This window comes from Elgaria multicarinata, chromosome 9 (genome assembly GCF_023053635.1).
Source record: "Elgaria multicarinata webbii isolate HBS135686 ecotype San Diego chromosome 9, rElgMul1.1.pri, whole genome shotgun sequence".
Taxonomy (NCBI): Eukaryota; Metazoa; Chordata; class Lepidosauria; order Squamata; family Anguidae; genus Elgaria; species Elgaria multicarinata.
This window is the reverse complement of record NC_086179.1, coordinates 18,623,157-18,650,859: the sequence shown is the minus strand read 5'-3', so window position 1 is coordinate 18,650,859 and position 27,703 is coordinate 18,623,157. Positions and strand designations below refer to the sequence as shown.

Genomic DNA, 27,703 nt, shown 5'->3' with positions numbered 1-27,703 from the left:
TGATAGTAAACAGACAATTTTATTCAAAGAAATACTGTCGGAAGAAAACTATTCCAAACCTTTGAAGAAAAGGTAGCTAACTTTTTTTAAAAAAACCACAAACACACACACAACTGAAACTCTAAAAGTCTTGGTCTGCAGTCAAGGCAAAAGAATGTTCAGAAACAGTCATTAACACAACATCATTAAGAACTGCTTTCCCCAGAACATTGTTAACAGTTTTGTGTTGTTTTTTCAAACGGGAGAGGAAACTAGTCTGATGCTACTTCAGAAGCAGCAGCGGTACAATTCCAGCCGCCAGCCTTGGCCAGGGTGATCCTGCCAAGCAAGGAGGGTAAGATAATTGGTTCATAAAAAAAATGCCATCACACAGAACGTATTGAATCTAGGCTGGAAAAGGCTTATAGATGCTATGTAGAGAGGGCAGATTAGATCTATATCTATATCATATATATTTAAGAAGCCAAGAAGATCAACACAAAGAAGTCACTCTGTGGTTTCAGCACACCTGGACTTTTAATATTCAGCTTTGAAAGGATAATCTTTGTGATTGATGCACCTAAGGAAAGAAAGCACTGATCAGAAGTTTGAATCAAACTTTACTTATATTATTGTCTATTTTTGGGGATTGGGCAAAACCGGAAGTGTCAACTACATTTAGTAGTACCCTACATGAGATGTCCCAAAATTTCTCGGCAATGCCCAGCACAGGCTTGTGAAGTTTGTGCCTCCCTCGACAAAATGCGGCCTACCAGCCATGTACACTGCAAACGCTGGATGTTCTCAATTACCTGCCAAACTGCAATATATGATTGATGGATCACATGTTGTGAAGGCCTGCTTGATCCAGTGTCACGACCAGTAAAAAATCTGCCCACAGCATGAAAATAATTACTATTTCAATGAATGCCTAAAGGGGATTTATTATTTTACAGGAATATCCAAAATGAAGCATGAAATCAAGCTTCACACCCATGAGATTGGGTAAACCACGTGAAGGTTGCCTGTCTATAGCAAGGATATTAATTCATTAAAATATCTTAAGCAAAAAACTAGAACCATACTGCTGTCAGCAGACTTGAACTCAAATAGCCATATAAATGCTCACAATTATGGAAGAAGCCGCATTAAAATGGGCCTGAAAATGGAAACCACCTAATTTTAATCCTAGGAACACAGGTAAATACTAGTAGGAAACCATTAAATAAACATTTCCACCCCTCCCAACTGGGACACCTCTGGGATGTAGAAACTAGTTTTGGGATACATTTTTTTTATTGCATCTTTATACCGCCTAATAGCTGAAGCTCTCAAAAATTTTGATAGGCCAAGTACCAAGAAATTGAGGCTGGCCCCACGATTGTTCCAAGAGAAGGTAAAAAAATCTCATCCTAGGATATAACAAGCATGCTTCAGAGGTTCACTTACTGAGGAACATCACAGTCCAGATAGATAGCAACCTCCTTTTTTGGCAGGTGTGCTTTTAATAAATTACAAAACACCTGGACAGGGCAGCTTCAAAGCTCTCTTCTGCATTAGCTGGAATCCAATCTACATATGACACTAAATGGGGAGGGGGACACACTGTTCAGCAAAATTTGATAGTGGTGAAAAGGTTTTTTCCCCCTGGAAGAAACCTGGTGCTTTTAGCACTGCAGAGGACCATTTCCCCCACTTTCCTGGAAACAAATGGTGTTTTTAGCACTAAAATCCAGCCCATGCACCTGACTGGCTAAGAATCTCAAAGCAAAATTCTGCCTCCAAATCCGGCCACCGGAAAAAGAGAGGCTTTGGGGGAAATCAAACATTACTCACACTGGGGAATGTGTAATTGGTTGTGATTTGTATCAAAATGTGTGTACACGGGGGCTAGTCTTGATCTTTTTAGCTTTCTAAGTGTTAAAAGTTTTGGAGAAATCAGAATTACGTTTGTATTAAGCTTTTTAAACAATAGTTTAAACCAGTGTAGTTCTACAGGCTCAATAATACACACACATTCATGCCGAACAACATTACTGAACCAAGGAGCAAAGGATACTGGGTAAGGGTGAAAAGACCCCAGAGACTGAAGGTCACAGATCTGTCTTTAAGAGTACACTGTCCTAAGCGGTCTCTCCAAAGGCATTCCCCGTGGAAACCGTATACAGTGAGTGGTGGCACGGGAATAACTCTGTGGTAAACCCTAAAGGAGATTTTAGACAGAACTTGCAAGACCAGAGGGTTTTATGTGGGGCTACCCCTGAGGAGTGTCTGAAAGCTTCAACTGGTGCAAAATGCAGCAGTTAGATTACTGATGAATATATGGTATCAAGACATCTGTCCTGAAAGACCTGGCACTGGTTGATAATTGCTTTCTGGGCTCAATTAAAGATATGTTTTTAAACTTTAAAGCAGTAAATGGACCAGGCTATCTAAAGGAATGCCTGTCTCATCATGAAACCCCCTGGTTATTAAGAGCAGGCACCATTAACCTACAGAGTTTCATTTGTTGGGCATAACTGAAAAGGCTATCTCCTGCGTTGTTCCGAAACTGTGCCTTGCACTCCCTCAAGCTCTATGACTGGACCCCACTTTCTTGGCTTTTAGTAAGCATGTGAAGACATCTTTTTAATGTCGCTTCTAAAATTATAAAGTTGTTTGTTTTTCCTCCTCCCTCCGAATTACCTTTCCTTTTGTGTCATGTCTTTCCAGTTGTAAGCCAGAAGGACTGTCTTATTATTGATGCTTGAAAGGATATCTAGGAGCCTTTTTTTGACTGAAGAACAGAGTAAAAAATCCTTCAAATAATAGGGGTGGTTAAACTCCCTCAGGTGAGTAGATTGCCAATAACATCTACAGTAGAGCTGGAAAAAGTCAGTAACCACACCTATCAACTATAAGGAGACAGAACCTGCTCCAGAGTTGGCGATTCCAAATGAGTATTAATTTAAGGACTATGGATTAAACATTACAGTGAGTCTGTCAAAAATAATCATTGCTAACCTAGGCTCTCTGTGTTAAGCAGATAAATCAGATTTATCTTAAATGGCTGAGACTCTTCTGTTTTCATACTGGGGCTCAAAGTACACAGGAAGAGAAATTACCATTTTACCTCATGTACATTACATTCTACAAAGTCAGTAAAACATATCTTTAAAAACATATCTTTAATTGAGCCCAGAAAGCAATTATCAACCATAATTCTGCATATTTTGACATTTGATCAGATATTTTGATCATTCTTGTGCGGTACATCGAGGAGACTGTTTATAATGTTATGAATAGCACACAACACAGAGTTTTTCATTTTCTCAGCCTTCAAGTTTAACCATATGGTTTTAATAATCCTGGAAGGTGTGTACTGTGGTAATCTCAAGGCTTCATTGGGTAAAATCTGACCACATACGGAGCTTTGGAACTCACATGAACTTCCTTTTCGGAAGGCAATGTGTAATTTTAATTTGCTGTTTTATTTGGTCTTTTTGAATATTTTAAGTACTCTTGTTGCATTGTGGATTTCTGCTGCTGGTTTTAACGTTATGTTTTAAATTCATCTACTAACCTAAGAGCACTAAAATCTTTTTATAAAAATCCCACAAGTGCCACCAACAAAATTTACTGATAAACAGGACTGGCAAGGAATTGCACAATGGCTGAAGTTTGACCCATTTATCAAGTTTGCATATGAATAAAAATTAATTCCAAAGAGAAAACTATACTTCCTTTGTTTTGAGATAAACCACACAGGCAGCATCTTCTGCTGTGTGCTAAAAAAAGGCTTACCTCAGTCACCTTCCTTTTAAAAAAATAAATATTTGTATTTTATAAAAAGTTTAAGGTATTGCTGCTCAACTAATCACCTTTTTAAAAATTGATCAAAAAGCTTTTAATCAATCTAACCAGTTACTTGACTAAGCATTGCAGCACTATTCTATATCAAACTGGACATCCAAGTCAAATGTTGGCAGAATCACCACTTTTTAGTTTTTCAAACCCTATTACTTACGTGCTTAGCGCACACACTCTCCAATTCCGGTTGAAGCTCAGGATGGTTTCCATCTCCTGCTTAGACAAGTCAAAGTCAAACACCTAGAAAGGGAAAGGAGGGGAAAAAAAGGTATTCAAATAATGTTGACAAGCACCCAAAGGTTCACAAGAGTTGTAGAGATAACATGATTTATTGCATTCAGATAAATCGGAATGAGCCTGGAGAAGGTCAACAAAGAGGATAAGGGGACTAGAAACTAAGTCCTCTGAGGAAAAATCCAAGGAATTGGATATATTTAGCCTTGAGAAGAGAACTCTGAGAGAACACTTTTCCAGTGCCTATAGGGTTGTCACACAGAAGAGGGCCGCAACCTGTTCTCTATCATCCAACATCGTATGATTTGAAATAATGGGCTTAAGTAATAGGAAGGCAAATTTCAGTTGAACGTAAGGAAAAATGTCCTAACTTTGAGAGCAGTCAAACAATGGAGCCAACTGTCTAGGGAGGTGGTGAGCTCTCCATCGCTGGAGGTATTCAAGCAGATACTGGACTGCCACCTATCAGGGAAACTTTGAACTGGCTTCCTGCATAGAGCTGGGAGTTCGACTCTTTTATGGACTTCAACTCCCAGCACTCCTGATCACTGGCCATGCTGCCAGAGGCTTCTGGGAATTGAAGTCTAAAACTTCTAGAGGTTTACCTTCTGCCCACCCTGGTAAAGAGGATAGAAACCACCCCTGATTTAGAGCAGTGGTGGTGAATGTGGGACCCTCCAGATGTTGGGGGACTGTAACTCCCATCAGCCTTAGTCCACCAGTGATGAGGGTTGATGGACATTGTAGCCCAACAACTGCAGGGCCACATGTTCCCTATCCCATTTAGAGGATGATACATGGTATGTATCAACCTGTTGGGAACTGATGAAAAGATCTCATTGGGAGGGTTCCACCTTTAAAAACAGCCTAAAACTGTTTTTTAATGATTTTTCTTAAAATGTTCCTTTCAATCTTACCTTGAAGTTTTCCTCAATACGTGAAGGAGTGACAGATTTGGGAATGACAATCACATTTCTTTGGATATGAAAACGGATCAGGACCTAATAAATCGGGACAGGGCCAAACACAGTAAGTTCAGTCAACAAATTATTCCTCTTCTCTTTCAGTCTCTTGCTCTACACATAAAGAGATTTGCCAGGGAAATATACACAGAACATCAGCTCAGCAAAATGGCTCCCCTTTCTGCACAGTCTGCCTTCAACCCCAGAACTTCAATGTAGTTAATTACCGACGGACACAACAGACGTGTAACAGGACTACTGAGGGGTACCCACGTCTCTTGGCAAGTATAAGAGATGACATTCCTGAGACTCCATTAACTAATTGGGAATAGTTACTGAGAGGCAACCTGTCCTCAGGTCTGCCTGCCTTCGATTTGGGCCAGCTGTCCTCACTGACGCACAAGCTTCTCTAGGTAAAAAGGGCTCCCAATGCCCCCAATTGGTTCCCTTTACCCAGACAGGAGAAGTACCCAGGAAATATGTTCCTTGTTGGTAGTGCAGAAAGAGGAACAACACGTGAGACTTGATAATTTAAAAAGAAACAAATAAATATTTATTTAATATAAGAGGTGTTATATCTTATAATTAATCCTTTGGTTCTTGGTCTTAACAGGAAGGCAAATTTCTACCTGCCTACTCTACCCCTTCTAACTCCTACTAACTAGATGTAGCTTCCTCAGTCCCTAAGGCCCTATCTGTCTGCTCTCCCCTTATATTAACCCAGCCTCCCCCCCCACAACCCCCCCACCTTTCATTCACTCTCTACCCTCTCTACCATATATTTAAATTACCCAGGATCTATTTATCACAGAAAACATATATAAACATTAAGACAAACTCAATGGCTTAGTTCAGACTGCAAGTTTTTCAACGGTGGTTTTAGAACACCACAGTGGAGTTTTTACACCACTGTTGAGAAATGTGTTGTCTGGTAGGAAAACTCCACACAATGGTGGAAGGTTTTTTTAAAAAAACACTCCATGCAGAATAGATTTTACTCAACATGGTAGCCCACAGTCACACAACTATGGAGTTAGAACATGTTGTGTGGGGAGTATCCCCTGAAAACTCAACCGTTGAGTAGAGTTTTCATACTGCATTGACTAACATGTTGTCTGAACTGAGCCAATATGGAAAGCATTGTGATTCTGTCACAGTTACCTACATTTGCTAACGTTTAAAATCACCATCTTCATTATAAACATTGAAGAAATTGAAAAGCCTTGCTTTTGATCGCTGCGTGACATCCTGGCTGTAATACAACAGGGTATTTTAAAAGTCCTAAAGGGGAGATTAATCTACGCTACGCAATCTTGAGTATGGGCCTGGTCATTAACAGCTTCTCCTTTCAACTAAAGTAGATTATGGGTGAACAAAAGGCAAACTGGGATCCCCTGGCAGATTTCTGGGTGATTTCCAGAAAATAGGCAAAGCAGATTCTTATTAAGGTCTTCCCAATCACTACCAATACATACACTAAGATTTGAAATGGCAACTCCTTTTATTTCTCTTTCTGAAACAAAAGCATATTTTTATTCAACCAGGCCTTTTAAACCACATGTGTTGCAAACATACAACATCTGGGTTGCATTTTACCGTTTAATGTTTTTAATTATGACTTTGTATTTTAGTATTGCATTTTTTCCTCTCTGTACCACAGCCTGAGGAAAATGTGCTGATGGACGGTCAAACATACAAACTAAATAATAAAATAATAATAATAATAATAATAATAATAATAATAATAATAATAATAAGGGGAAGAGATACAGCAGCCTTCTCCAACGCTATAGTCCAAAACATTTGGATGGCACCAGTTGGGCAAGGCTGGGATGCAGGAAGGAATGCCCATGATATCACATTAAGAGCACAATCCTGTGTGTGTTTAGGCAGAAAAAGTTGTATAATTCCCTGCATGCCCCAGCCAGCCTTTCTGGCTGGAGCAGGCGAGAGTTGTAGGACTTTTCTGTCTAAATATGCATATGATTATGCTCTAAGTAGCTTCTAAAAATCTTTTGCTCAAGGCTGCCTTTTGCTCCCCTGTGAAACTCTCTTCTTCCACGAGGTTCTTTGCTTATGCGTACACACACACACACACCTGAGCTGCAGTTTTTTTGTGCTTAGCAGCAATCTCTTTGATTTTGGGATCGTCCAGGAGAGATGGATCCTCTGGCTTGGCCCTAGGAAAAAGAAATAATGAAAGCCAACAGTTAATTAACAGTACTAAGTGAACTTGCATTTAATAGCAACAGAATAGTTCTTGCTGTCAAACAGCTAGACAGCCAGAGATGGTGGAGAACAGAACTCCTGATCTTTTCAACACGGAATTTCACCAAAGGCAGGTTTTTCTCCGCCACTGTATGATTTTCTGAAACTATCCCTTCTACTCAACTATTACAGGTACAGAGCTGGCTTAATGCAGTAGCCGAGCTATGAATTAAGAAACCCACAGTTTCAATCTCGCCTCTGCTAGGAACTCACTCATGAGCAAGACACTTTCTTTTAACCACAGTCCTCCCATCTGTAATATGGGTTATAATAACATTGACTTACTTTACGGGGTTGCTGTAAGGTTTAGAACTAGATAATGCATGTGAAGTGCTATTATTATTATTAAGCACAAGAGCCTCGTTCTCCTTTGCATGCAATTCTGCTACAAATCACTTATAGACAGAATTGACAATGTCCTTTGTCACTGCACTGGCAGACATCTTCTGTTATTTAGGTTTTATATATTTTGGACTGCTGGACACAGGGCATCTTCAGACAACATGCTAAGACATAGTTAGGCTGCTAACCCTTTTGTAGCAAATGGTTAGTGAGTGTGTTTAAAGCTTGGTTATGTAGCCACCACGGTTAGGAATCGTTCACACGACACGCTAAGTGATGGTTCATGCGACATATTAAGCAATGTTTAGCTCAAAATGCTTAAACCACTGTGGTTTACCGTGTCATCTAAACAGGGTCACAGAATAGTTATTCCCTAATCCACTTTCATTACCCATTGATCCACTAGGCCAGAGTGCAGGACACGGAATAACGGGCTCAAGTTAAAGGAAGCCAGACTCCAGCTGGACATCAGGAAAATCTTCCTGATTGTTAGAGCACTACGACAATGGAATCAGTTACCTAAGGAGGTTGTGGGCTCTCCCACACTAGAGGCATTCAAGTGGCAGCTGGACAACCATCTGTCAGGGATGCTTTAGGGTGGATTCCTGCATTGAGCAGGGGGTTGGACTCAATGGCCTTGTAGGCCCCTTCCAACTCTTGCTATTCTATGATTCTATGAATTGAAGGGCTGGGGAGTTCTGAGCTCAAGGCACATTCTGACAAGCACTAACAAAGGCTCATCTGCTCTGCAGGGGCTCTTCCGGCCTATGAGAACTCCCCATTCAGCCTGACAGCTTCATCTTCTGGCTCTGCCTCCTCTGCCACAGACGGAAAAGCTCTTATCTCTAACCAGCAGCTGATTGGAGATAAGAGCTTTTCCTGTTGAGGGGGTGGTCCAAGGGAGGAAGCTGCTAAATGGAGGAAATTCCTGCTTCCTACAAAGCTTTGCCCTGCAGAGGCTTCTCCTGCTTACTTCTGAGCAGACACACAAAGACTTGCTCTGCTTATGTCTGAGAAGACATGCTCTATGAACATGCTGCCAAGTGATTCTTTCCTGCATATGCTTACTTCTGGGTAGACATGGTTCCTACTATGAATTGGTAGCAACGGAATTGGATTTCTCAGTACTGCCCACCACTAGAATGCGCCCCCCCCAAGAGCTTCTTTGAAATGAAATTCGGCTGAAAAAGGTTAGTCACCTCCGCACTAACAAGGGGAAGGCTAGGAAGTGTTCTCACCATGGTCTGTCAGGAGACCCAAGAGGGCTGTACGCTGTGACGGATATCCCTTTCGACTGACAGTAACTGATCAGCTTTTCCTGGGTTAGATAAGGGTGGCACTCAATCTGCAAAACACAACAACATTAGAAGAGCCCTGCTGGATCAGACCAAGGGTCCATTTAGTCTAGCATTCTGTCCACACAGTGGCCCAAAAGTTATCAACTGGGAACTCACAAGCAGGACATGAATGCAACAGCACCCTCCCACCCATGTTCCCCAGCAACTGGTGTATATAGGCTTGCTGCCTCTGATACTGGAGGTGGCACATAGCCATCAGTAGCCATTGACAGCCTTCTCCTCCAGGAATTTATCCAACCCCCTTTTAAAGCCATCCAAATGGGTGGCCGTGACCACATCTTAGCTTTAACTGTGCGCTGTGTGAAGAAGCACTTCCTATTATCTGTCTTGAACCTCCCACTAATCAGCTTATGGGATGACCCCACTGAGTTCAAATATTATGGGAGAAAGAGAAAAAAGTCTCCCTATCCACATTCTCCACAACATGCATAATTTTGTACACAGCCAACAATCACTTTATTTTATTTACTTTCAGCATTTATACCCCACCTTTCTAACAAGTATTCAAGACAGCTTGTAATCAAAATACTAGCCAATTATGATTCTTAATCATAATAATCTCTCAGCACTTCAATTTTCTAATCGCTCCAGTGAGATACATTATGCCGCTTAAAGTCACCCAGAAAAATTCATGGGTGAGCAAAGTTCCAAACCTAGGGCTTCCACATCCAAACCCATCACGCTATTCATGACAGGATGGCTTGATCGGTTTTTTCTGCCTAATTCGCTGGGCTAGCCAATTCTGGGCTTTTATCTGAAGCAGGGCTGTTGAACCCCTTTCAGCCTGAGAGCCAAATTCAATGTGGGAAAAGTTCTTGGAGGCTGCATTCCAGTGGTGGTAGTGGGGTGGGGTGGACCAAATACAAAAAATACCAATGTATTGGCCCCGTTGAGAAGACATTTTAAACCATGGCTTTAACCACAGTGGTTAAAAGCAAGAAAGCCGGGCTGTGTTCAGAAGTCACCTTAAACCATGGCTTTAACCATAGTGAATAAAGCAAAATGCCTTATTCACTGTGGTTAAAGCCATGGTTTAAGGTGTCTTCTGAACAGGCCCACTGTATCTTAAAGCTCTTACTGCCAGTAACTAGGCCTTAGGGGAGGCATTTCCACCTTACAGAATGGAAACAGATTGTGCAAAAGCCTGGAAACCGCTAAAGAATCGTAGGAAAGGGAGCATGGCCAGAGGACTGGATTGGGACCCCTGGTCTAAATGAAGCCTTGTGAGAGTAGATAAGCAGTATGATACAGCGCTAGGATGCTGAACCAGCAGCTTCGTTCAACGGCTAAAATTAGTGGCTTTTCCGTTTCCTATAAAAATGTCACAGGACAGAATTTATTTTGCGAAACAGATTGGGTAGAATTGACAACTAAGCCCTATAACATAGATTAACCATGGTAGAATATTAGGCTTGAATGCACTGACTTTCCAAGAGAAAGCCTATTGAGAGCTGGTACTCCCAATGTGCAGTTAACATACAGTATATAATCCCATTCCCATTATTTAGTCAACTCTCTTACCAATTTTACTAAGAAATCATTGTCTCTAAATAATTGCCGTTATCTTTGGCCAAAAGGAAGGACCACAATTCATAAAGTCGAGCATTGTATCAGGATCTCAGACCAAGCAGCACCAATTTGTTTCAATTAACAGAACAATCTGTTAATTGGAAGATATGGAAGATATGGGACTGGACAAGGTCAGCAGTGTGTGCCTCCTCTGGATAGCAGGAATCCCCCTTCAGAACTGCTCTTGATTTTGGAAAACTACAGAAAATTTAAATTACCTTAATAGCAGGCATGTCAGGAATAGTAAAAGCAACAGTGGCCGATTAATGTTGTAAAAAAAAAAAAAACAGCCTTTCAACAAGTGCCAGGATTACCAATAAATCATGCAATTTCCCTGATACTTCTTAATTAGAGAATACGAGCGGCACTCTATCCTGTCTGTATAGAATTGCAAATCTAGTGGCTACACTGGGGAGAAAGTTGGCTTGTAGCTGACACAATGAATTCGATTCTCAAGCTGGACAAGGATTTATGTGATCGCACATAATGCTAACCCATGGTTTTTTCTGGGTTGTCATGATGTGCAAACCCAGGTGTACTTATCCATGAACAATCCAGAAAGCAAACTCACAGGGCCTGTTTGCATATAACCACTGCCCATGGGTTAAACAACACATGGGCTGTTAGGTTGAGCAGGTACACTGCCTGCAGCGCAACATTTTTAATAAACAACCTCCGATCGGCCCATTCATAGGTTGTGGAGCATGACGTATGAACTAGGTCATAGTTTAATGTGCTGTGACCAGTGGGTTGTTTAAAACATGGGTTGTCATTATGTATAAACCTAGGATTGTGGACTGTTCATGGATTGTTTCACCAGCCTACAGAGGAGGTGGGCAAAGATAATACAAAAACTCAGCTGTTGTAGATGACAGTACTACAGCACCACAGACACATTCAAGATACAGGGAGGGAGTGGAGGAGGGAAACAACTCAGAGACTGAACCAACCAACCATGGTTTGTTTGATCATTTTGGGCTAACCATAGGTTAAATAAATTAGGTATTCGGATTATGTGAGAACCAGGTCAATTAAAGGTTGGACTCCAACATTTTGGACTCCAAATAGGATGACGTGGAGGAAGAGTGAACCAAGAGCCTCCCCCCAACTTTAATTTTTTATGCTGCTTCCTCTTGAGTTTAACGCCTCACAGGCTCCATAGAGCAGAATGAAACAGAAACAGAATCATGGAGCTACAACATCCAAATTCCTAGATGTAGCATTCAAGCGAGGCTAGGTTTGAAGAGGAGTGCTTGCTCCCCTGTCTGTTCTCTGTTCCTTTCCTTCTCTACAAGGCAGAAGAGAAGAGTGGTGCAGCTTGGCTTCCCTCCCTATCAGACAGCTGAACCCACCTGGTGTTCACTGGATCCCTGCTTCTCCGGCTTAGAGGCAATAAAATGGTATGTGTCTGCTAATCTACCACTAGGAAATTTGTGACTGGGGGTGGGGAGAGAGGTGGGAAGGAAAGAAGACCGCCCAGATCTTGCATGCTTGCTACATATTTTAAAGTGCGGTTTCTGTAAAAATCAAGGGAGGACAGTCACTTTTGAGAGGGGTTTCCCCCCTCTTTTATATAGAGGATTCCCATGGGTTTGTTCCATTCTGAAATATTTCCTGAACACTGGGGAATGAAGGTGAAAAAGATGCACGGTCCAAAAGGAAAGAATAGAGGTTATTATTATTATTATTATTATTTATTTATATAGCACCATCGATGTACATGGTGCTGTACAGATAACACAGTAAAGAGCAAGACCCTGCCGCATAGGCTTACAATCTAATAAAGTTGTAGTAAACAATAAGGAGGGAAAGAGAATGCAAACAGGCACAGGGAAGTGTAAACAGGCACCGGGAAGGGTGAAGCTAATAGTATAGAATCAGAACAAACTCAAAGTTTAAAAGCTATAGGGAAAAGAAAAGTTTTTAGCTGTGTTTTAAAAGCTGTGATTGAGTTGGTGGTTCTCAGGTGTTCTGGAAGAGCATTCCAGGCATGAGGGGCAGCAGAGGAAAATGGGCGAAGCCGAGCAAGGGAAGTAGAGACCCTTGGGCAGGCAAGAAGCTTGGCATCAGAGGAGCGAAGAGCACGAGCGGGGCAATAGTGTGAGATGAGAGAGGAGAGATAGGCAGGAGCTAGACCGTGAAAAGCTTTGAAAGAAATCCATCATCTCCCCACACATTCCACATTCCCCAACCTTTCATTCTCACTGCTTGCTTAGTAGAGTAAACAAGCCCTGATGTGAGAGATTGCAAGGGGTGGAGACCCAGGCTGGGCTTATCCCTGCTCCACCTGTCAAGGATTACAGCATCCCAGAACTGGGTGGGGACAAAATGCCAAGGACAAACAGCGGACAAAAAGCCATTCAATCATGCAGCCAGATGAGGCTGGTGGCACAGATTTCAGAAGGACTGTGATTCAATTCTGGGTTGTAGCTCTTCAGATGGTTCCACCCAGAATTGAATCACAGCCCCAACTACAAGCCATGGGTTACAGGGTGGGTGAAAAGTTAATAGACCTGTGCTGCATCCGGATGACACGGCAACCTGCAATTCGGCTGGGTAATTAGGGTATTCTCGGATGCACGAGGGCAGGGGAAGCAACTGACGCTGCGTTGCTTCTCCCACTGATCATTTGAACCTGCTCTAAGTTTGTTGGGACCGTGCCTTGCTGGCGAGCAAACAAGGATGTTGAACTGTATCGGATGGAGTTACACACTTGCTGGAAGTTTATCCTCTGCTCAACTGCAATGCTTGACAAGATGCCGTGAGAACTTCGCAGAAATCCTATCTATGAGTTATCAGTCTCAGTTCACGGCTAGACCTTACTGAATGGGCTCTGCAGAATGCCTCATTGTGAGCAGGATTTAGACATTCAACTGCTTGTCCAAGAAATAAACTGGGCCAGGCGCTTGCGCACAGAGGCAAATATAGCAGAACACGTAGGCTATATTTAGACTGCAATATTATCCTGAAGCATCCTTGCCTCTGTCACACAGTATTTCGTATCAGTATGCATTGCTTTTTGCAGCTTACTCTTAGGGTCGCTTAGCGCGGATTACTTGCACATTCACACAGTTCAACCATCCTGTCTTATTATTGATCTTTGGCTGCCTTTTCAGCTGAAGAGCAGGATACAAATGCGGTATAATTAATCAATAGTAACTAACTAATTAAAAGCACAATCCAATACGTTTAGAAAGGAAAAAGGCCTACGATGCCCAACATGCTTCACCCAGCTATTCTGGCTGGAGGATGCTGGGAGTTGTAGGCTTGTCCCCGTCTAAACTTGCATAGGATTGCGCTCTAAATAACATTAACCTTTCTGTTAAAGGAAAAGTAATGTAAGCATGCTTAACTCTGGCTGAATCATGCCCTTGATTTCCTGTAAAAGTCCATCCCAAAGCAATCCCTTCCTTCTGTATTTTGTAGTGTAGATTCTTAGAAAGCAAAGCCATCATGTCACCTGCTTTCAACCAATGCACCTTTCTGGACATAATACAATCAGAGGTTGAGTTGGTACTTGTATGGGAGAGATTAAGTATGGATGTGTGCTCATATTAGTGCATCAACTACAGTTCTTGACTTTTCTGAAAAAGACAGGATTGTATGGAAGGATGAACCTGAAAATGCTCAGATCAGACACAGTAATAGGGGGGCTGAAGTTATGCACTGGATGGAGCAGGGCTCAAAACATTTGCACAGAGAGAAACAGAAGACACATTTCCCACACAATTCAAACCTGACCTGCTGCTCAAACAGAATTAACTTGTCACAAGCTAGCAATGACACAAGGGAATATTCCTCTCCAACGACTTAGCATTGTCCAGTTGCAGGAAGCCTTTCTGAGTTGGTTATTATTTTTATTTATTTTAAAAAATAAAACAGGATTTAAAACATCCAGCTGGATTACTGTAACACGTTGCATGCGGGGCTGCCCTTGAGGACTCACAATGCTTCAGCTAGTGCAGAATATGGCAGCCACAACTGCAACTAGTATAGCTGGGTGGAATACATTATACAGATCCCAAAAATGCTGTAATAGTTGCCAATTTGCACCAGAGCCCAATTTGAGGTGCTGGTGCTTACCTTTAAAGCCCTGAACAGCTTGGGAACCAAATATCAAAGGAGTGCCTCTCACTAGATTCATCTGCCTGTGTTTTAAGATTATCAGGGGAGTTTCTTCTTCAAGTACCTCTGGTTCATTATGCGACAAGGGAGAGCGTCTTCTTTGCTGCACTCCCTGACTGAAGAATACACTTCCATTTCAACCTTTTTGGCGCCAGTTAGGGATGTTGTGAGCACCTGACTGGGTCCAGGAGTCCAGCAGACTCCACCGCGCCTGGGTCTCGCTTCCCCAGACCCACTTCATTTATGCCTGCAATGTTATGCAAATAGTTTCTTAATGGCCACCATTTTGTGCAATATTATTTTTACAGAAATCTCCAAGCCACTATTTCTACGAAAATGGCAGCTTGCTATGGGGATGGGCGGCTGCCGGACCCACTCAATTGGGGGACCCGGGGGGCAAGTGGCAGCGGGGCCTTGGCAAGCTTCCGCAGGGACTGGATGGAGGTGAAAATTTTGCTTGCCCAGGGATTTTTAAATGGTTGGTATGATCTGTCCATTTCATTATTTTTGTAGCTTTTTAATGTTTTGATGATGATATGTTATTGTTTTTAATGAATAAGGCATGACAGGTTTTATCATACCCTTGTACGCTTCCTTGATCCTTGCAAAAATAATGGGCAATTTAAAAATATTTTAAGAACAAAATAAATAAGTAAGAATTACAAAGCACTCCATAATGCTATAATGACTATGGAAATGATACAACGTAGTGGTAGAAAAGCAGGGTAATGCATTCTGATGTTCTCTATAGCCACGGGCATCTGTATAGTTAACAGTGGCTTTAAAACCTCAGGTCTATCCTCCGCTGTGAAAAAGGATCTACCTACCACAATTCCCCAAACAACTCCAATTTATATCACTAGGAATCTTACCTGGGAATTTGCAGGCTTGTACTTCAAGTTGGGCTTCTTCAAAATTCTCTCAATCTGTTCATGATTGAAATTGGAAACCCCAACGGCTTTCACCAGTCCGGCATCCACCAGCTCCTCCATTGCCTAAGGGCACAGCAAAAGCCAAACATTATACATAAACATATATACATACTAGCACAACAGTCTCACTGCATTGACGTCTTACCTAGTTGGCCTTGAGGAACCCTGACTTTTTAAGAGCCTTCTATATGCTCTACTAATGTGACGTTCAGAAATATCACATGGTACAGTCCTTCTTGGCCTATACTATTTTAGAATTCAGGCAGGGGATGGATGGACAGGGGACAACAATGATGACATACATGCTTCAAAATTCCCCCACGTTAATGCCACTCTTCTCTGTGACATGCTTTAGTGTCACCCGTAGGGCAATGATGTGGGAAACACCTAAAGACTCTTATCTAGATGTAACAACAAGGTGATACTGCAGCCTCTTACCTCTTGACTCAACCCATGTTTTAACATGGATTCCAGGAGGAACTAGGGTTCTAAATTATGTTTCCCCCCCACTGATGTTCTAGTTTACTTCCTGACATTCTAGTTTACATAGAGAGGGGGGTGGGGGTTTATTTCAAATATTCACTCCTGTTAATTCCCCCATTTGCATTCTGAAGCATTACAGTCTCATGTACAATTCAAGAAGCTGATATTTTCCTGGTCTTCTCTTGGAACAGAATCACAGCAACTCTATTGCCATGGAAGAACGGCAGAAGGGATGTCAAAGAGAGATGAGCAAATGAATGTACAGTATTAGGATGCAACCTGGGTTGTGCTAAACAGGTTAACCAGGATTAGCATGAACATACCCTAAACCGAGTAGGAGATACCACAACAGATGTCCAAATAACAAATAAATAAATCCCAATTGTCATCCGTAACTGTGTCCCTAGGGAGCATGGTGGCCAATAGAAATGTAATTGTATTTATAAATGGGGCCATGCCTCTTAAAGCTTGCCCTCTCCCGCCCTCTCTGTTTCTGTCTCTCTGACAACACACACGAATAGAATAACATAAATGGAGAAGGAGAAATCTTTAAATTGCAGCTGAACGTACCTCCCAGGTGTCTAGAATATTTGTGTTACTGGGTATTATCATGCCTTTTTCATCTGAAGGAAACAGCTCATCTCCTGCCTGTCAATGCAAAGCAAGAACATCAGTGGGTATTCTTCCAAATGTTTGCCGTTGACTCATCTAGATGCCCCCTCAAGATGTTTGGACACATCTCCCAACTTCCTGAGCCAGCATGGCCAATGATCAGGGATTATGGCTGCTGTAATCCAAGAGCATCTGGAGGGCACCAAGTTGGAGAAGGCTGTCTTACAGTGTCAGACAACAGGTCTTTCCAAGGCCTTCTACTCAATGCGCTTTAATGAAAAGTGCCCGGAGACTGGATCTGGGATGTAATGACGATAGGGAAATGGCTTAAACGGAATCAGATCACTGGCCCATCTAGCTCTGTATTGCTAGTGACTGGTAGCGACTTTCCAGGATTTTAGACAGGGGTCTTTTCCCTGCCCTATCTAGCAATGCTGGGAATTGAACCTGGGACCTTCTGCACGCAAAGCTTCTGCTCAACCACGGAACTACAGCCCCTATGGCATCTCGTCTTCCTCCCAGAACTTGCCAAGAACCTCCATCCTTCCAACCTTCCAGCAACACCACTGACTGACTAATAAGACAGCCTCTTCCCCTGGAGTTCAGTGATGCAGCATCCAGACTTATCGCTCTTCAGGTGTAAACATGGATGGGGGTGCAAGTGTAAGTTGTAGCTGAGTGCAGAGTGCTACCTCTAAATGGATCACCTCCTACCCTGATATCCCAGACACAGAATGCCAAGCTCATGGACAGTCTGAACTAACAAGGTCTGGAAGCTTTTGTAAAATTCAGATTCTTGAACTTCAGAAGAGGCAGCCATTCTTCCTTAAAAATATGAAACACACACACACACACACACACCTATATAACAATTTCAATCTATATCAATGTAATCCAAATCTGTTATACATTAACAAAAGAAGAGCCCTGCTGGATCATACCAAAGGCCGAAGTCCAGCATTTTGTTCCTACAGCGTCCAACCAGATGCCATGGAACCCACAAGCAGGAAAAAAGTGCAACTGCACGAACCTGCCCATGTCTCCCAGCAACTGATATTGAAAGGCATACTGGAGGCAATATACAGGCATTACGTGTAGCAGTCATAGATAGATATCCTCTGTGAACTTGTCTAACCCCCTTTTAAAGCCATCCAAGTTGGCGGCCATCACTGCATCTCGTAGAAGTGGATTCCATAGTTCAATTATGGAAATATTTCATCTCAATTCATCATCGCTTGGTGGTAATACAATGGCCCTGTTTGCACGTAACAACCCATTGGCTTAAGAACTGGTGAGTTGTTGTCCATGAGCAGGTGCGCTCCCTGCAGCACACCTACCTCTTCCCCTTTTACCCCACAACCCATGATCGGTTCCTTCGTAGGTTGTGGAGCAGTATGTGCAAACTCGAACTTTTGGATTAGTCCCTAAAAACATCCAGAGGACAACCCAAAAAACAAACCATTGGTTAATCTCTGGGTTGTTTAGCCCCCAAACAATCCAGTGGTCTGGGTTCGCCAATCATACTCTCCTCTGAAGGAGCTGATAACAAAACCTAACAATATTACAAAAGGGCTTAATGGTATTATGTAACCTAAAACCAAATTGTATCATTAACCTTTTCATGAATTAACACAGTTTTTGAACAAGTGCCACAAATGTGGTAAAAATCTGCATTTGGTTGCGCACACCTCCGACATTGGTCTGTTCCTTGTGTATAGATAGATCTTATTAAAAAAAAAGGATTTTTATAATAGTTGTTATATTCAGGAGAATTATCACTGCTGGATCTATCTGATATTCAGCTATTGGGTGGTATAAAAATGTAATAAATAAATAAATAAATAAAATAATGCTCCCATGACTATTTAAATTACTTTCCATGCAGATCAATTTTTAACAGTAGTTCATAAATATTCATTTAATTTTTAATTATGTTTATATTCTTATTTCTAGTTATGTAAGGTTCAGTTTAGGTTCTGAAACTACTGAGATGGCTGGTTTCTCAGTTTCTCCACCAAACCACTTATTAAATTCCATATTATGCACAAATATTAATACTACTACACTGGGGTTAAGATATTGTTTTACTTTGTTCCAATAACTGCATTTATACCATAGTTGGCTTTTTTGATTATTGATTTTCATGCAGATTTTGTTTTGGTTTTACCATAAGCTCATGGCATCTGCCTTAGGACTATCAACACAGGTTTGTTCTGTATCAGCCTTCCCCAGCCTGGGAAGTGGCCATGCTGTCTGGGGATGATAGATGCTGTAGTACAACACAACTGGGTGACACCAAGTTGGGGAAAGCTGCTCTATGCAACACCATGATGGTTCACCCATCAAGTCTCCTCTCAAGAAAGGACAGGGGCTTTGTAACCTTCTGAGTACCTTGAATCCCACAGGCCAATGGATTAGGTAGAGGTCCAGGTAGTCCAACTTCAGGGCTGCAAGAGTTGCCTTACAAGCACCCTTCACCAAGGTTTTTTCATGGAATGTGCACCAAAGCTGCAGGAAGGGAAGTGAGGACACACACACATGCCAGAGAGGTTAACTCACCAGGTGAAACTTATTCCACAACGGTGCCCCCAACTCCCCCCACAAAGAAGTTTCGAACATGAATGGGAAGAAATGGCCCCATTTATCAAAGAGCAGGTCTGGTATTTGATTCATAATGTACAGTCCAGAGCACGGCGGGCAGAAAGTAGATGTTTTGGATTTCAACTCCTAGCATACTTGACCATTAGCCATGCTGGCAGGAGTTTCTGGGAAGTAAAAAAATATATCTGGAGGTCTACCTTCTACCTTGATCCAGAAACATTTCAGAAAAGCCAATGATTCGGCAAGTGCACCTGGGCTTTCAAAATAGCTCAGCTGCCCCGTTCAGATAATTCAAGAAAAGTCAGCCTGGATTTTAGGCAAGCAGCATCTGAAAAATCTGGACACAACCCCTCCCCACCCCAAAGTAACAGCCTACTTATAAGCAACAACATGCCCACGTATATGCCTGCCAAATTTGCCTGGGAACAGTAATGGACAGGATGAGGGCAAATAAATTGAAGACAGAGATGCTACTGGTAGATGGTTTGTTCCACCTGGAAGATGGTGTTTGGCCTGTAGTGGTTGAGGTTGTGCTCTACCTTAAAGATCAGGTTCGTAATCTGGGTGTGTTATCAGATTCAGTCTAATCTTTAGAGACTAAAGCAATCTCAAGAATCTTTCATCAGCTTAGGTTGGTGAAGCTCTCCTAGACAGAGATAGCCTGGCCACAGTAATTCATGCTCTGACAATGTTTGGCAACCTTTTGTGTGGGGGGCTGCCCTTGAAGATGGTTTGGAAACCAGTTAGAATAAAAGAGAGCAGCACCGTTGTTACCTGGGCATGCAGTTAAATTGTTACCTGGGCATACGGATGGGATTTTCTGATTTTTTAAAAACATTCTTTTTTCAGTTGCTGACCCTTTTAAATATACAATTTGTTATTGATCCCCCTTAACCACTTTAAGAAAATGTATGAAAAACAGTACATGAAAAATAAAATGCATCCATGTGACACAGAGTAGTGAAAGCAAGGCACTTGCCCCACTATGAACGGTTGCATTGGCTGAGTGGCTAACTCCAGGGCACAAAAGCCAAATAAGTAATAATTTCTCACTCTCTAAAGGAGATATGTTCCTTTAAATTTCTCTAAAGGAACATATCCTCTCTTTGGACAGCAATAAATACATTGACGCTGTTCAGATAACACGCTAAGCCACGGTGGTTAAGCTCTTTGAGCTAAATATTGGCCTGGTTCAGACAACACACTAAACCATGCTGCTTAACCACAAAATGCATTCCATTAACCATTTTGTGGTTAAGCAGCATGGTTTAGCATATTGTCTGAATGGGGCCACTATGGCTTAGCGTGCCGTGTGAACCATGGCTTAAACCATGGTTTAAACACTCATTACCATTTGCTGCAAAAAAAGGTTAGCGGCCTAACCATGGCTTAATGTATTGTCTAAACAGGCCCATTAAGGGATTCATGTCCCCAATTTTAGGAGTGAAAACATTACACTGCTATAACGAGAAGGAAACTTGTCACATTCCAAAACTTTTTTTACCACCATGGCCTCTTGCCCACTTTTTGAGCCTTGCCTAAGCCCCCTGTCCTATGCATTATGATCATCAATGCTTCTCCCTAATGAGTCCATCAGGCTGACTCTAGCCCAATGTCTGAAGTTCTGAAAAATGTCGGTCACATCTGCCAGGCCTTCTGGGGCCTCCAAGTTTTGTTGATTTGCAAGATTTGGCTGCCATTTTAAAATGCATTGGCTTCTAGTACCGTAGTTCATGCAACTACTTGTAGCTGTGGATGCTCCGTCTCAAAAATTACATTCTCTATGCGACATCCCCTCTGGAGGTATTCGGGAGGGTACATCATGCACAAGACATTTAGGATGATATAAAACTTGTTGTAGGCCACTTTGAAAACACATATGGGCAAAAGGTAAAATAGAAAATGGGGTATAAAACGTAAATATAAATACCTTACTGACAACAAAGAGATCCTCACGCTTTACAACCCCAGTCTTGATTTTCTCTTTGATTCCGTTACCAACTTCTTCTTCATTCTGGTACACATAGGCACAGTCTATGTGACGATATCCCACATCAATGGCCTTCTTCACAGCATCTGTTACTTGTCCTGGTGGAGACTAAATGACAGAAGTCCTGTTCAAATGTCTTACTGGTTTAACTTATCACATGCTCATTCTTTCCTCCACAATCTTTCCTCCACAATCCTTTTATACTTTCATGTGTGACAAATGTCACCACACTGGTCTGGTATAGACCTAATGCTTAACCATAATCCACAGCTACCGGGTTTATTGCCTTCCCCCCAGGTAAAATTCTAAATGCAGTGAAACTATGAGATTACATTTGCCAAACTAACACCTTGCTCCCAGAAGGTGTGCATAGGGAGACACCAATGGCACCTACCTGTCGTCTTGAAAACAAAAAGGTTGGCAATGTGAAGAAACAGTCTTAATCAGTCTCAGTGTAATGCTTAACCATAGTTAACGAACACCACTGTATACAAACCCACTTCAAACCACGGTTTCATATCTTGGTTCGCAGACAATCTTTAACCATGTCTTATCTAGTCAGGGGCAAGGGGGGGGAAACCTGTGCTTAAGCATTATGTCTGCATAGGGCTACTATGCAGTAGTAGCCCTATGCAGGGCTTGCGGCAGGGTCTTGCTATTTACTGTTTTACTCTGTACAGCACCATGTACATTGATGGTGCTATATAAATAAATAAATAATAATAATAATAATAATAATAATAATAATAATACTATGCAGGATTCATAAATAGTGCCAGCTCCAGGTTTTGAAGGGGCCCTGGCCAAGTCACCCTCAATGCCCCCCCTCGCTCACTGAGTCTATCTTCTTACCATCACTATCACCTGCTGTTAGTACATAAGAACTCCTTGTACACCTCTACCATTATACCTGCTGTTAGTACATAAGAACGCCTTGTACACCTCTATCCCTTAGCTTCCTCTTTTCCAAGCTAAACAATCCCAGCTGACGTAACCTTCCCTCATAGGGGAGATGCTCCAGCCCCTTAATCATTTGCCCTTTTCTGCACTTTTCCCAGCTGTATAATATCATGTTCTTCTTCCTCCTCCTCTTTCTTATCATTGCTACCACTTCCTTGCTTCACAGACAGAAAACCACGGAGCAAATAGGCCGTGGCATCTCCTGATCTTCCTTCTCACCATTACTGATGTCTGGGCCAGAGCGAGAGGCAGGTGTACAAGCAAGTTACAACGGTGAAGCGCAACTCCAGGGGGCTCTGATCAGTAGGGCCTTGCTGGTGTATGGGCCCTTGGCAGGTGTCCTACCATACCTACCATTGAATTGTTCATAAATTACTGAAATGCTAAACAGAATTAATTAAGCCAACTGCCTTGCACCAAACAAATGTGCATTACACACAAGGTTGACTCCCATCTTTAATCCCGAGGAGGAATATTGACTGCTGGGTGGAAAAGAAAAACGGAAAATGTGTATGTGGAAAATGAGTGCCCTGCTTGAGCCCTTTACAGCTTACAATATCTTGGATAAGGGCATGGTAGCTGGCACCTGGAACAGGAGTACTTTTGCTAGAGGAGGATACGCTGCAATATTTTTGTTGACAGTCCTGCTTGTAATTTATACAGCCCCGAGTGTTTCTATTATACTCTTTGTCAGGCACCGATAAATCACCTAGAAACTACATAGCACTGCATGGTTTTAGCAGTAGCGGCGTTGACACAGAACAGTATTTGAGGAATCCTGGTTTATCGTTTTGTATGAATACAGCCAAAGATTGCAATCAATGTTCCAGCTGCACAGAAGTGGTTCTCTCTTCTTTCATTTCTACATTGGTGCTTTCCCCCCTCAGATCAAAGAACGATATAGCAAGACATGGCGAGTGTAACTAAACATTTGGGAAGTCAACAGCTTGCCAGAACTGCTTGTCTAAAAGAATTGCTACCCCTCAGGGTATCTCGCTAAATAGCAAATAATTTGCCTGTCAATTTGAGGATATCTGCAGGCCAACTAAATTAGGACTAAATGCTGCAATGTTCTTTGGACAGAAGAATCAGGACAAGGAAATCTTGTTTGAGAGAAGCAGCTTCTACAGCCACAGATCCTACTTAAATGACTCCTTGTCATCGCTAATCACGGACACTGTGATTTGAACCACACTGCTGATCAGGGCAGGATCTACACTACTGCTTTAAAATGGTTTATAACAGTTTTGACAACTGTTGGGGCCCAGGACACACTCCATATACAGTTTTCAAAATGATTTCAAAGTGTTTTATCTTGCTTGGTGTAGATCTGGCCTGGCTTGCGTTGAGACACTAGCTTATTGAGAAGAACAACTACCACCGAGGAGGGAGGGGAGAGTAAATCATGTTGCTGGAAAAATATATTTTCAGCCAGTTATGTGGATTTCTGCTGTGTGCCTTGTGTAGGAAGTGCAGAGCCACTAGCTTTACCAGGAAGGAAATGTTAAGAAAAGAATGACAAGGGGAGGAGATTGTTTACATCAATGGTTTTGAACGGCTCTCCTAAGCTTTTAGGGAACCCCAGAATATTTATCAGGGTTTTCATAACAAGATTGGTAATGGCAGACAAGATTCCCTCCAAGACTGCTTGTCCACCATGATTGATCTTCCCCCTCAAACATGCAGTCATGGGAAAGAGTGGATCACACATTTGGTTCACATGGAGCAACATTGTTGTCTCATTATAATAACCTTTCCTCTCTTTTTCTGTTCCTTGCATTGGCTCCTTGTTCCAGCCCACAATAAATACAAGTTATCAAATATGCTAACAGTGAACTGAATTATCTGAGTGCCAGTCCTTATGTAGCCAAATCGTACCATCCACACACAGGAGGCTTGGGGACACCCACAAGGTCTGCCAAAGAACAAAAATAAAAATCTTTTGAGAAAAAGAAAACTTGATGCAATGACGGGACAGAATAATAATAATAAATTTATTTCTTACCCGCCTCTCCCTTTGGATCGAGGCGGGGAACAACATTAGAACAGGAATCAATACATCTTAAAAAATCATGATTTAACATTGATCTGGATAGGCCTGCCGGAAAAGGCTAGTCTTTAAAGCTGCCTTAAAATCACACATAGTGTTAATTTTACGAATCTCCTCCGGTAGGCCATTCCACAATCTGGGGGTGACAGAAGAAAAGGTCCTTTGGGAAACTGATGTCAGCCTAGTTTTAGCTAACTGAAGTAAGTTCACCCCAGAGGACCTGAGTTTGCGGAGCGGACTATATGGGAGAAGGCGATCCCGCAGGTAACCTGGACTCAAACCATTTAGGGCTTTAAAGGTGATGACCAACACTTTGTACTTTGCCCGGAAACTAATTGGCAGCCAGTGGAGTGATTTTAATGTTGGTGTAATGTGGTCACCCCTAGGTGTACCGGTGACCAACCTGGCTGCCATATTTTGAACTAGTTGAAGTTTCCGAACTAGGTACAATGGTAGCCCTATGTAGAGCGCATTGCAGAAGTCAAGCCTTGAGGTTACCAGCGCGTGCACTACTGTCTTTAGGTCTTCTGACTCTAAGAAGGGGCGCAGCTGGCATATCAGCCGAAGCTGATAGTAGGCACTCCTGGCCGTCACATCTATCTGGGTTGTCATTTGGAGTGACGGATTCAGGAGCACCCCCAAATTGAGAACACAGTCTTTCAGGGGAATGTACTATTGTTAAATTATTACATGTTCTTGTCTCCTTCTAACTTTCTTCCCTGATCTCACTGTCTAGATCTTTCTTTCGATACTGTATGACTTGTTAATCCATATAGTATTTACTTATTTACACTCTTTCCCTGTCTATAGAGCAATTCACCAGATTACATTGGAGTACTCCCTGGTTTCTGCAGCAAGCAAGATGGAGTCATGGGTGTGCTGCTTTTAATGATGCAATGGTTTTAAATGTTTGAATTAGTTTTATGTATTTTATGGTGTTTTTATTTGTGTTGCACCCTGCCTCGATCCAGAGGGAGAGTAAATAAATATATTATTATTATTATTATTGGTGATCCTTAGACAGTGATGAATGACCATTTGATGTTCCTGTTTTAGAACAGATGGCACAGTAGGAGTGTCTTTGCTATGCAGCTAGGTTTGCTCCTATTGGCTTCAGGGCTAGGGAGCAAGTAACCCTCATTCCTGCCTTTGTTAACACATGAAACCGTAACAGAAAGCTGGGAAGAAGTCATGGCTGATTTGGCACTGTTTAGTCACTATCACAGTTTGGCAGGTAACATACAGAAATTTACTAGCATGTTAAGTTGTCAACTGGTGATATTCTAGTATAATACTAAAACACTGCATACCCTATGAATTTATTTATTTGTTGCATTTTTATACCGCCCAATAGCTGAAGCTCACTGGATGGTTCACAAAAGAGCCAATTGTCCTCAAAAAGACCCTATAAAGCCAATTGTCCTCAAACCACTCAAAAAGAAAGAAAAAACAAACAATACCATGGATTCCCCAGGTTCTTTCCACACTAAAATAAACTGGCCAACATAAGAAAGATGCTGCTATTTCTCCTTATGAGAGAACAGGATATTTCTTCTTTTTTCCTTTGAGGCCCTCAATATGATGCTTGGACAGGCATGACAACACTCTCTATACAAAAGTCTAGAAAACAGATGTCCACACATACTCTTAAACTGGACTAAGATGAATGAGGCCCAAAGTATAAAAGGTACACACAAAAATATTTCTTCACCGAACTTTCTAGAAACTTGGCCAGCCTTTTTCCCAACTGCTTCCCGAATCTACCATTTAACATTACTTCATCTGTGTCAAATTTAAATATTTACAAGTGGGACTTGCATCAAAACGCTGAAGTTCAGAGTACTTCTGTTTCAAGACTATTCCAGGTCCCCCCTCACGTTCTGGTTTTCCATCCTCATCCCCCAATATAAAACCCCCCCAGTCTGTCAGGGTTATGCAGCCTAAATTTTTTTGCACTTCCACAAACCTCAAGGTTACCCCAAATCCTTTTTGAGCAGGGACTGTACTGTTTTGGTAGCTAAACAACCCCACGCACCTCTGAATATTGGCAATAGAAGAACTGACAGAAATATTTTTAACATCTCTCTTTCCTGTTGTATGCCTTCCCTTTTTAAGGAACAAGGAGTTTCTTTAAAAAAAATGTTTTCTTGCAAATGTTTTAGGTTGTGGTTTGTTTGCTTGTGTATCAGCAAGCAAGACTCCGAGACCAAAACAACTCTTGCTTTTTATATTCTCCGTCTTTAAAAAAAAAAAAAAAGGTCAAACAGGGACAGAAGTTGCAAAAACAAACGAACCCAACCCTCAATTTTTTCCCCTGGGAGGGCTCCTTTACCCTTACCTGCTGTGCAATTTGGAGAAACGTTTTCCCCCAAAGCATATAGATGAAAAAGTTTCAACCGCAGAATTTCTACTTGTCAGACTACTATTTTGCTTGTCAGACTACTATTAGGCACTCAAAGGCCTATCAAGAAGAGAAAAAGAAAAAAGCTCGGAACTCCGCAGTTCAGTCCTATTACTCAACAGGACTTTCTGCTAAGTAAAAGTGGACAGAGCTGCTGCCCCAAATATGAAACTATGCCAAGATTCTAGTTTTGGAGATGGGAGCGGTAAGGTTTGAATGGTTAGGGAGAGGAAATAAAGGTTAGAAAACGATAAAACCTAAATTTGAAAGCAGCTCCATTCAGACCAAAGGATTTTAGAGCGACATTTTAAATTTGGATTTCAATTCAACTTTATCCCACGTTTTTATTCCCGTCCCGCTTCGCTCCCGCCACCCCCACGCCTCCCAAAGCATCCATTCCGGAACATCAGACGAAATTCTATTTTCTGCAAAGGTTCCATTTTCGCGTTTGGCATAAAAACGGGACCATCACAAAATAGCGAAGGGATATAATCTAACCGCCACGTGCACTCCTGAGAGTAAGGAATGGAATCCCGAATGCCAGAAGGAGCAGACGTGATTAAATTAATCCCAATAAGTAAAATCTGCAAGCAGCTGCTAATATGCATCAGCTAGGCGTTCTGTTTTAGAAAGCCTTTTATTTTTAGCAGACGCAGTTGAAAGCTTGATGAAGGGAGAGGAAAAAGGAGCTCAGCAAACAAAAATTGGTGGGAGGAAGATGGACAAAGATGCAAGCCACGCACAGCCTCTCCCCGCCTGCAAATGCTTACCTTCCAGGTACCCAGACCCAAAATGGGCATCTTTGCCTTCGTGTACAGCTCCACGTACTTGGTCATAGCTCCCCACGTCCGATCTCCGATGGGAGACGCACTGTGCACTAGGCCGAGAAGCAACGGCAGCAGCACTACAGAAGAGCACCGCGGCTACCTCGAAAGCAAGCTCATTTAATAAGCCTCTAGCCACGCCCCGGCAAGCGCTCGGCCAGAGG

The 27,703-nt window shown here is 42.1% G+C and overlaps 1 protein-coding gene across 1 annotated transcript; it reads right to left on the bottom strand.

Annotated features, from left to right (window-relative positions):
* LOC134404193 (aldo-keto reductase family 1 member B1-like) lies at positions 1-27,703 on the bottom strand. Its single transcript, XM_063134861.1, has 10 exons — positions 27,486-27,703; positions 21,245-21,412; positions 19,105-19,221; positions 16,672-16,749; positions 15,559-15,681; positions 8,873-8,979; positions 7,123-7,204; positions 4,980-5,063; positions 3,986-4,068; positions 1-559 (listed from the first exon to the last, which is right to left on the bottom strand). Exons 1-10 carry the CDS (start codon positions 27,549-27,551, stop codon positions 517-519), a joined length of 951 nt encoding a protein of 316 aa, XP_062990931.1. The 5' UTR covers positions 27,552-27,703; the 3' UTR covers positions 1-516.

Coding starts and splice junctions, on each gene's coding strand:
- LOC134404193 (XM_063134861.1), bottom strand. CDS start 27,551: ATGACCAAGTACGTGGAGCTGTACACGAAGGCAAAGATGCCCATTTTG. Junction 8,980..15,558: donor ACAAGCCTGCAAATTCCCAG/GTAAGATTCCTA, acceptor TGTGTTTTGCAG/ATTGAGTGCCACCCTTATCT. Junction 7,205..8,872: donor GGGTCTCCTGACAGACCATG/GTGAGAACACTT, acceptor TCTTTTTCCTAG/GGCCAAGCCAGAGGATCCAT.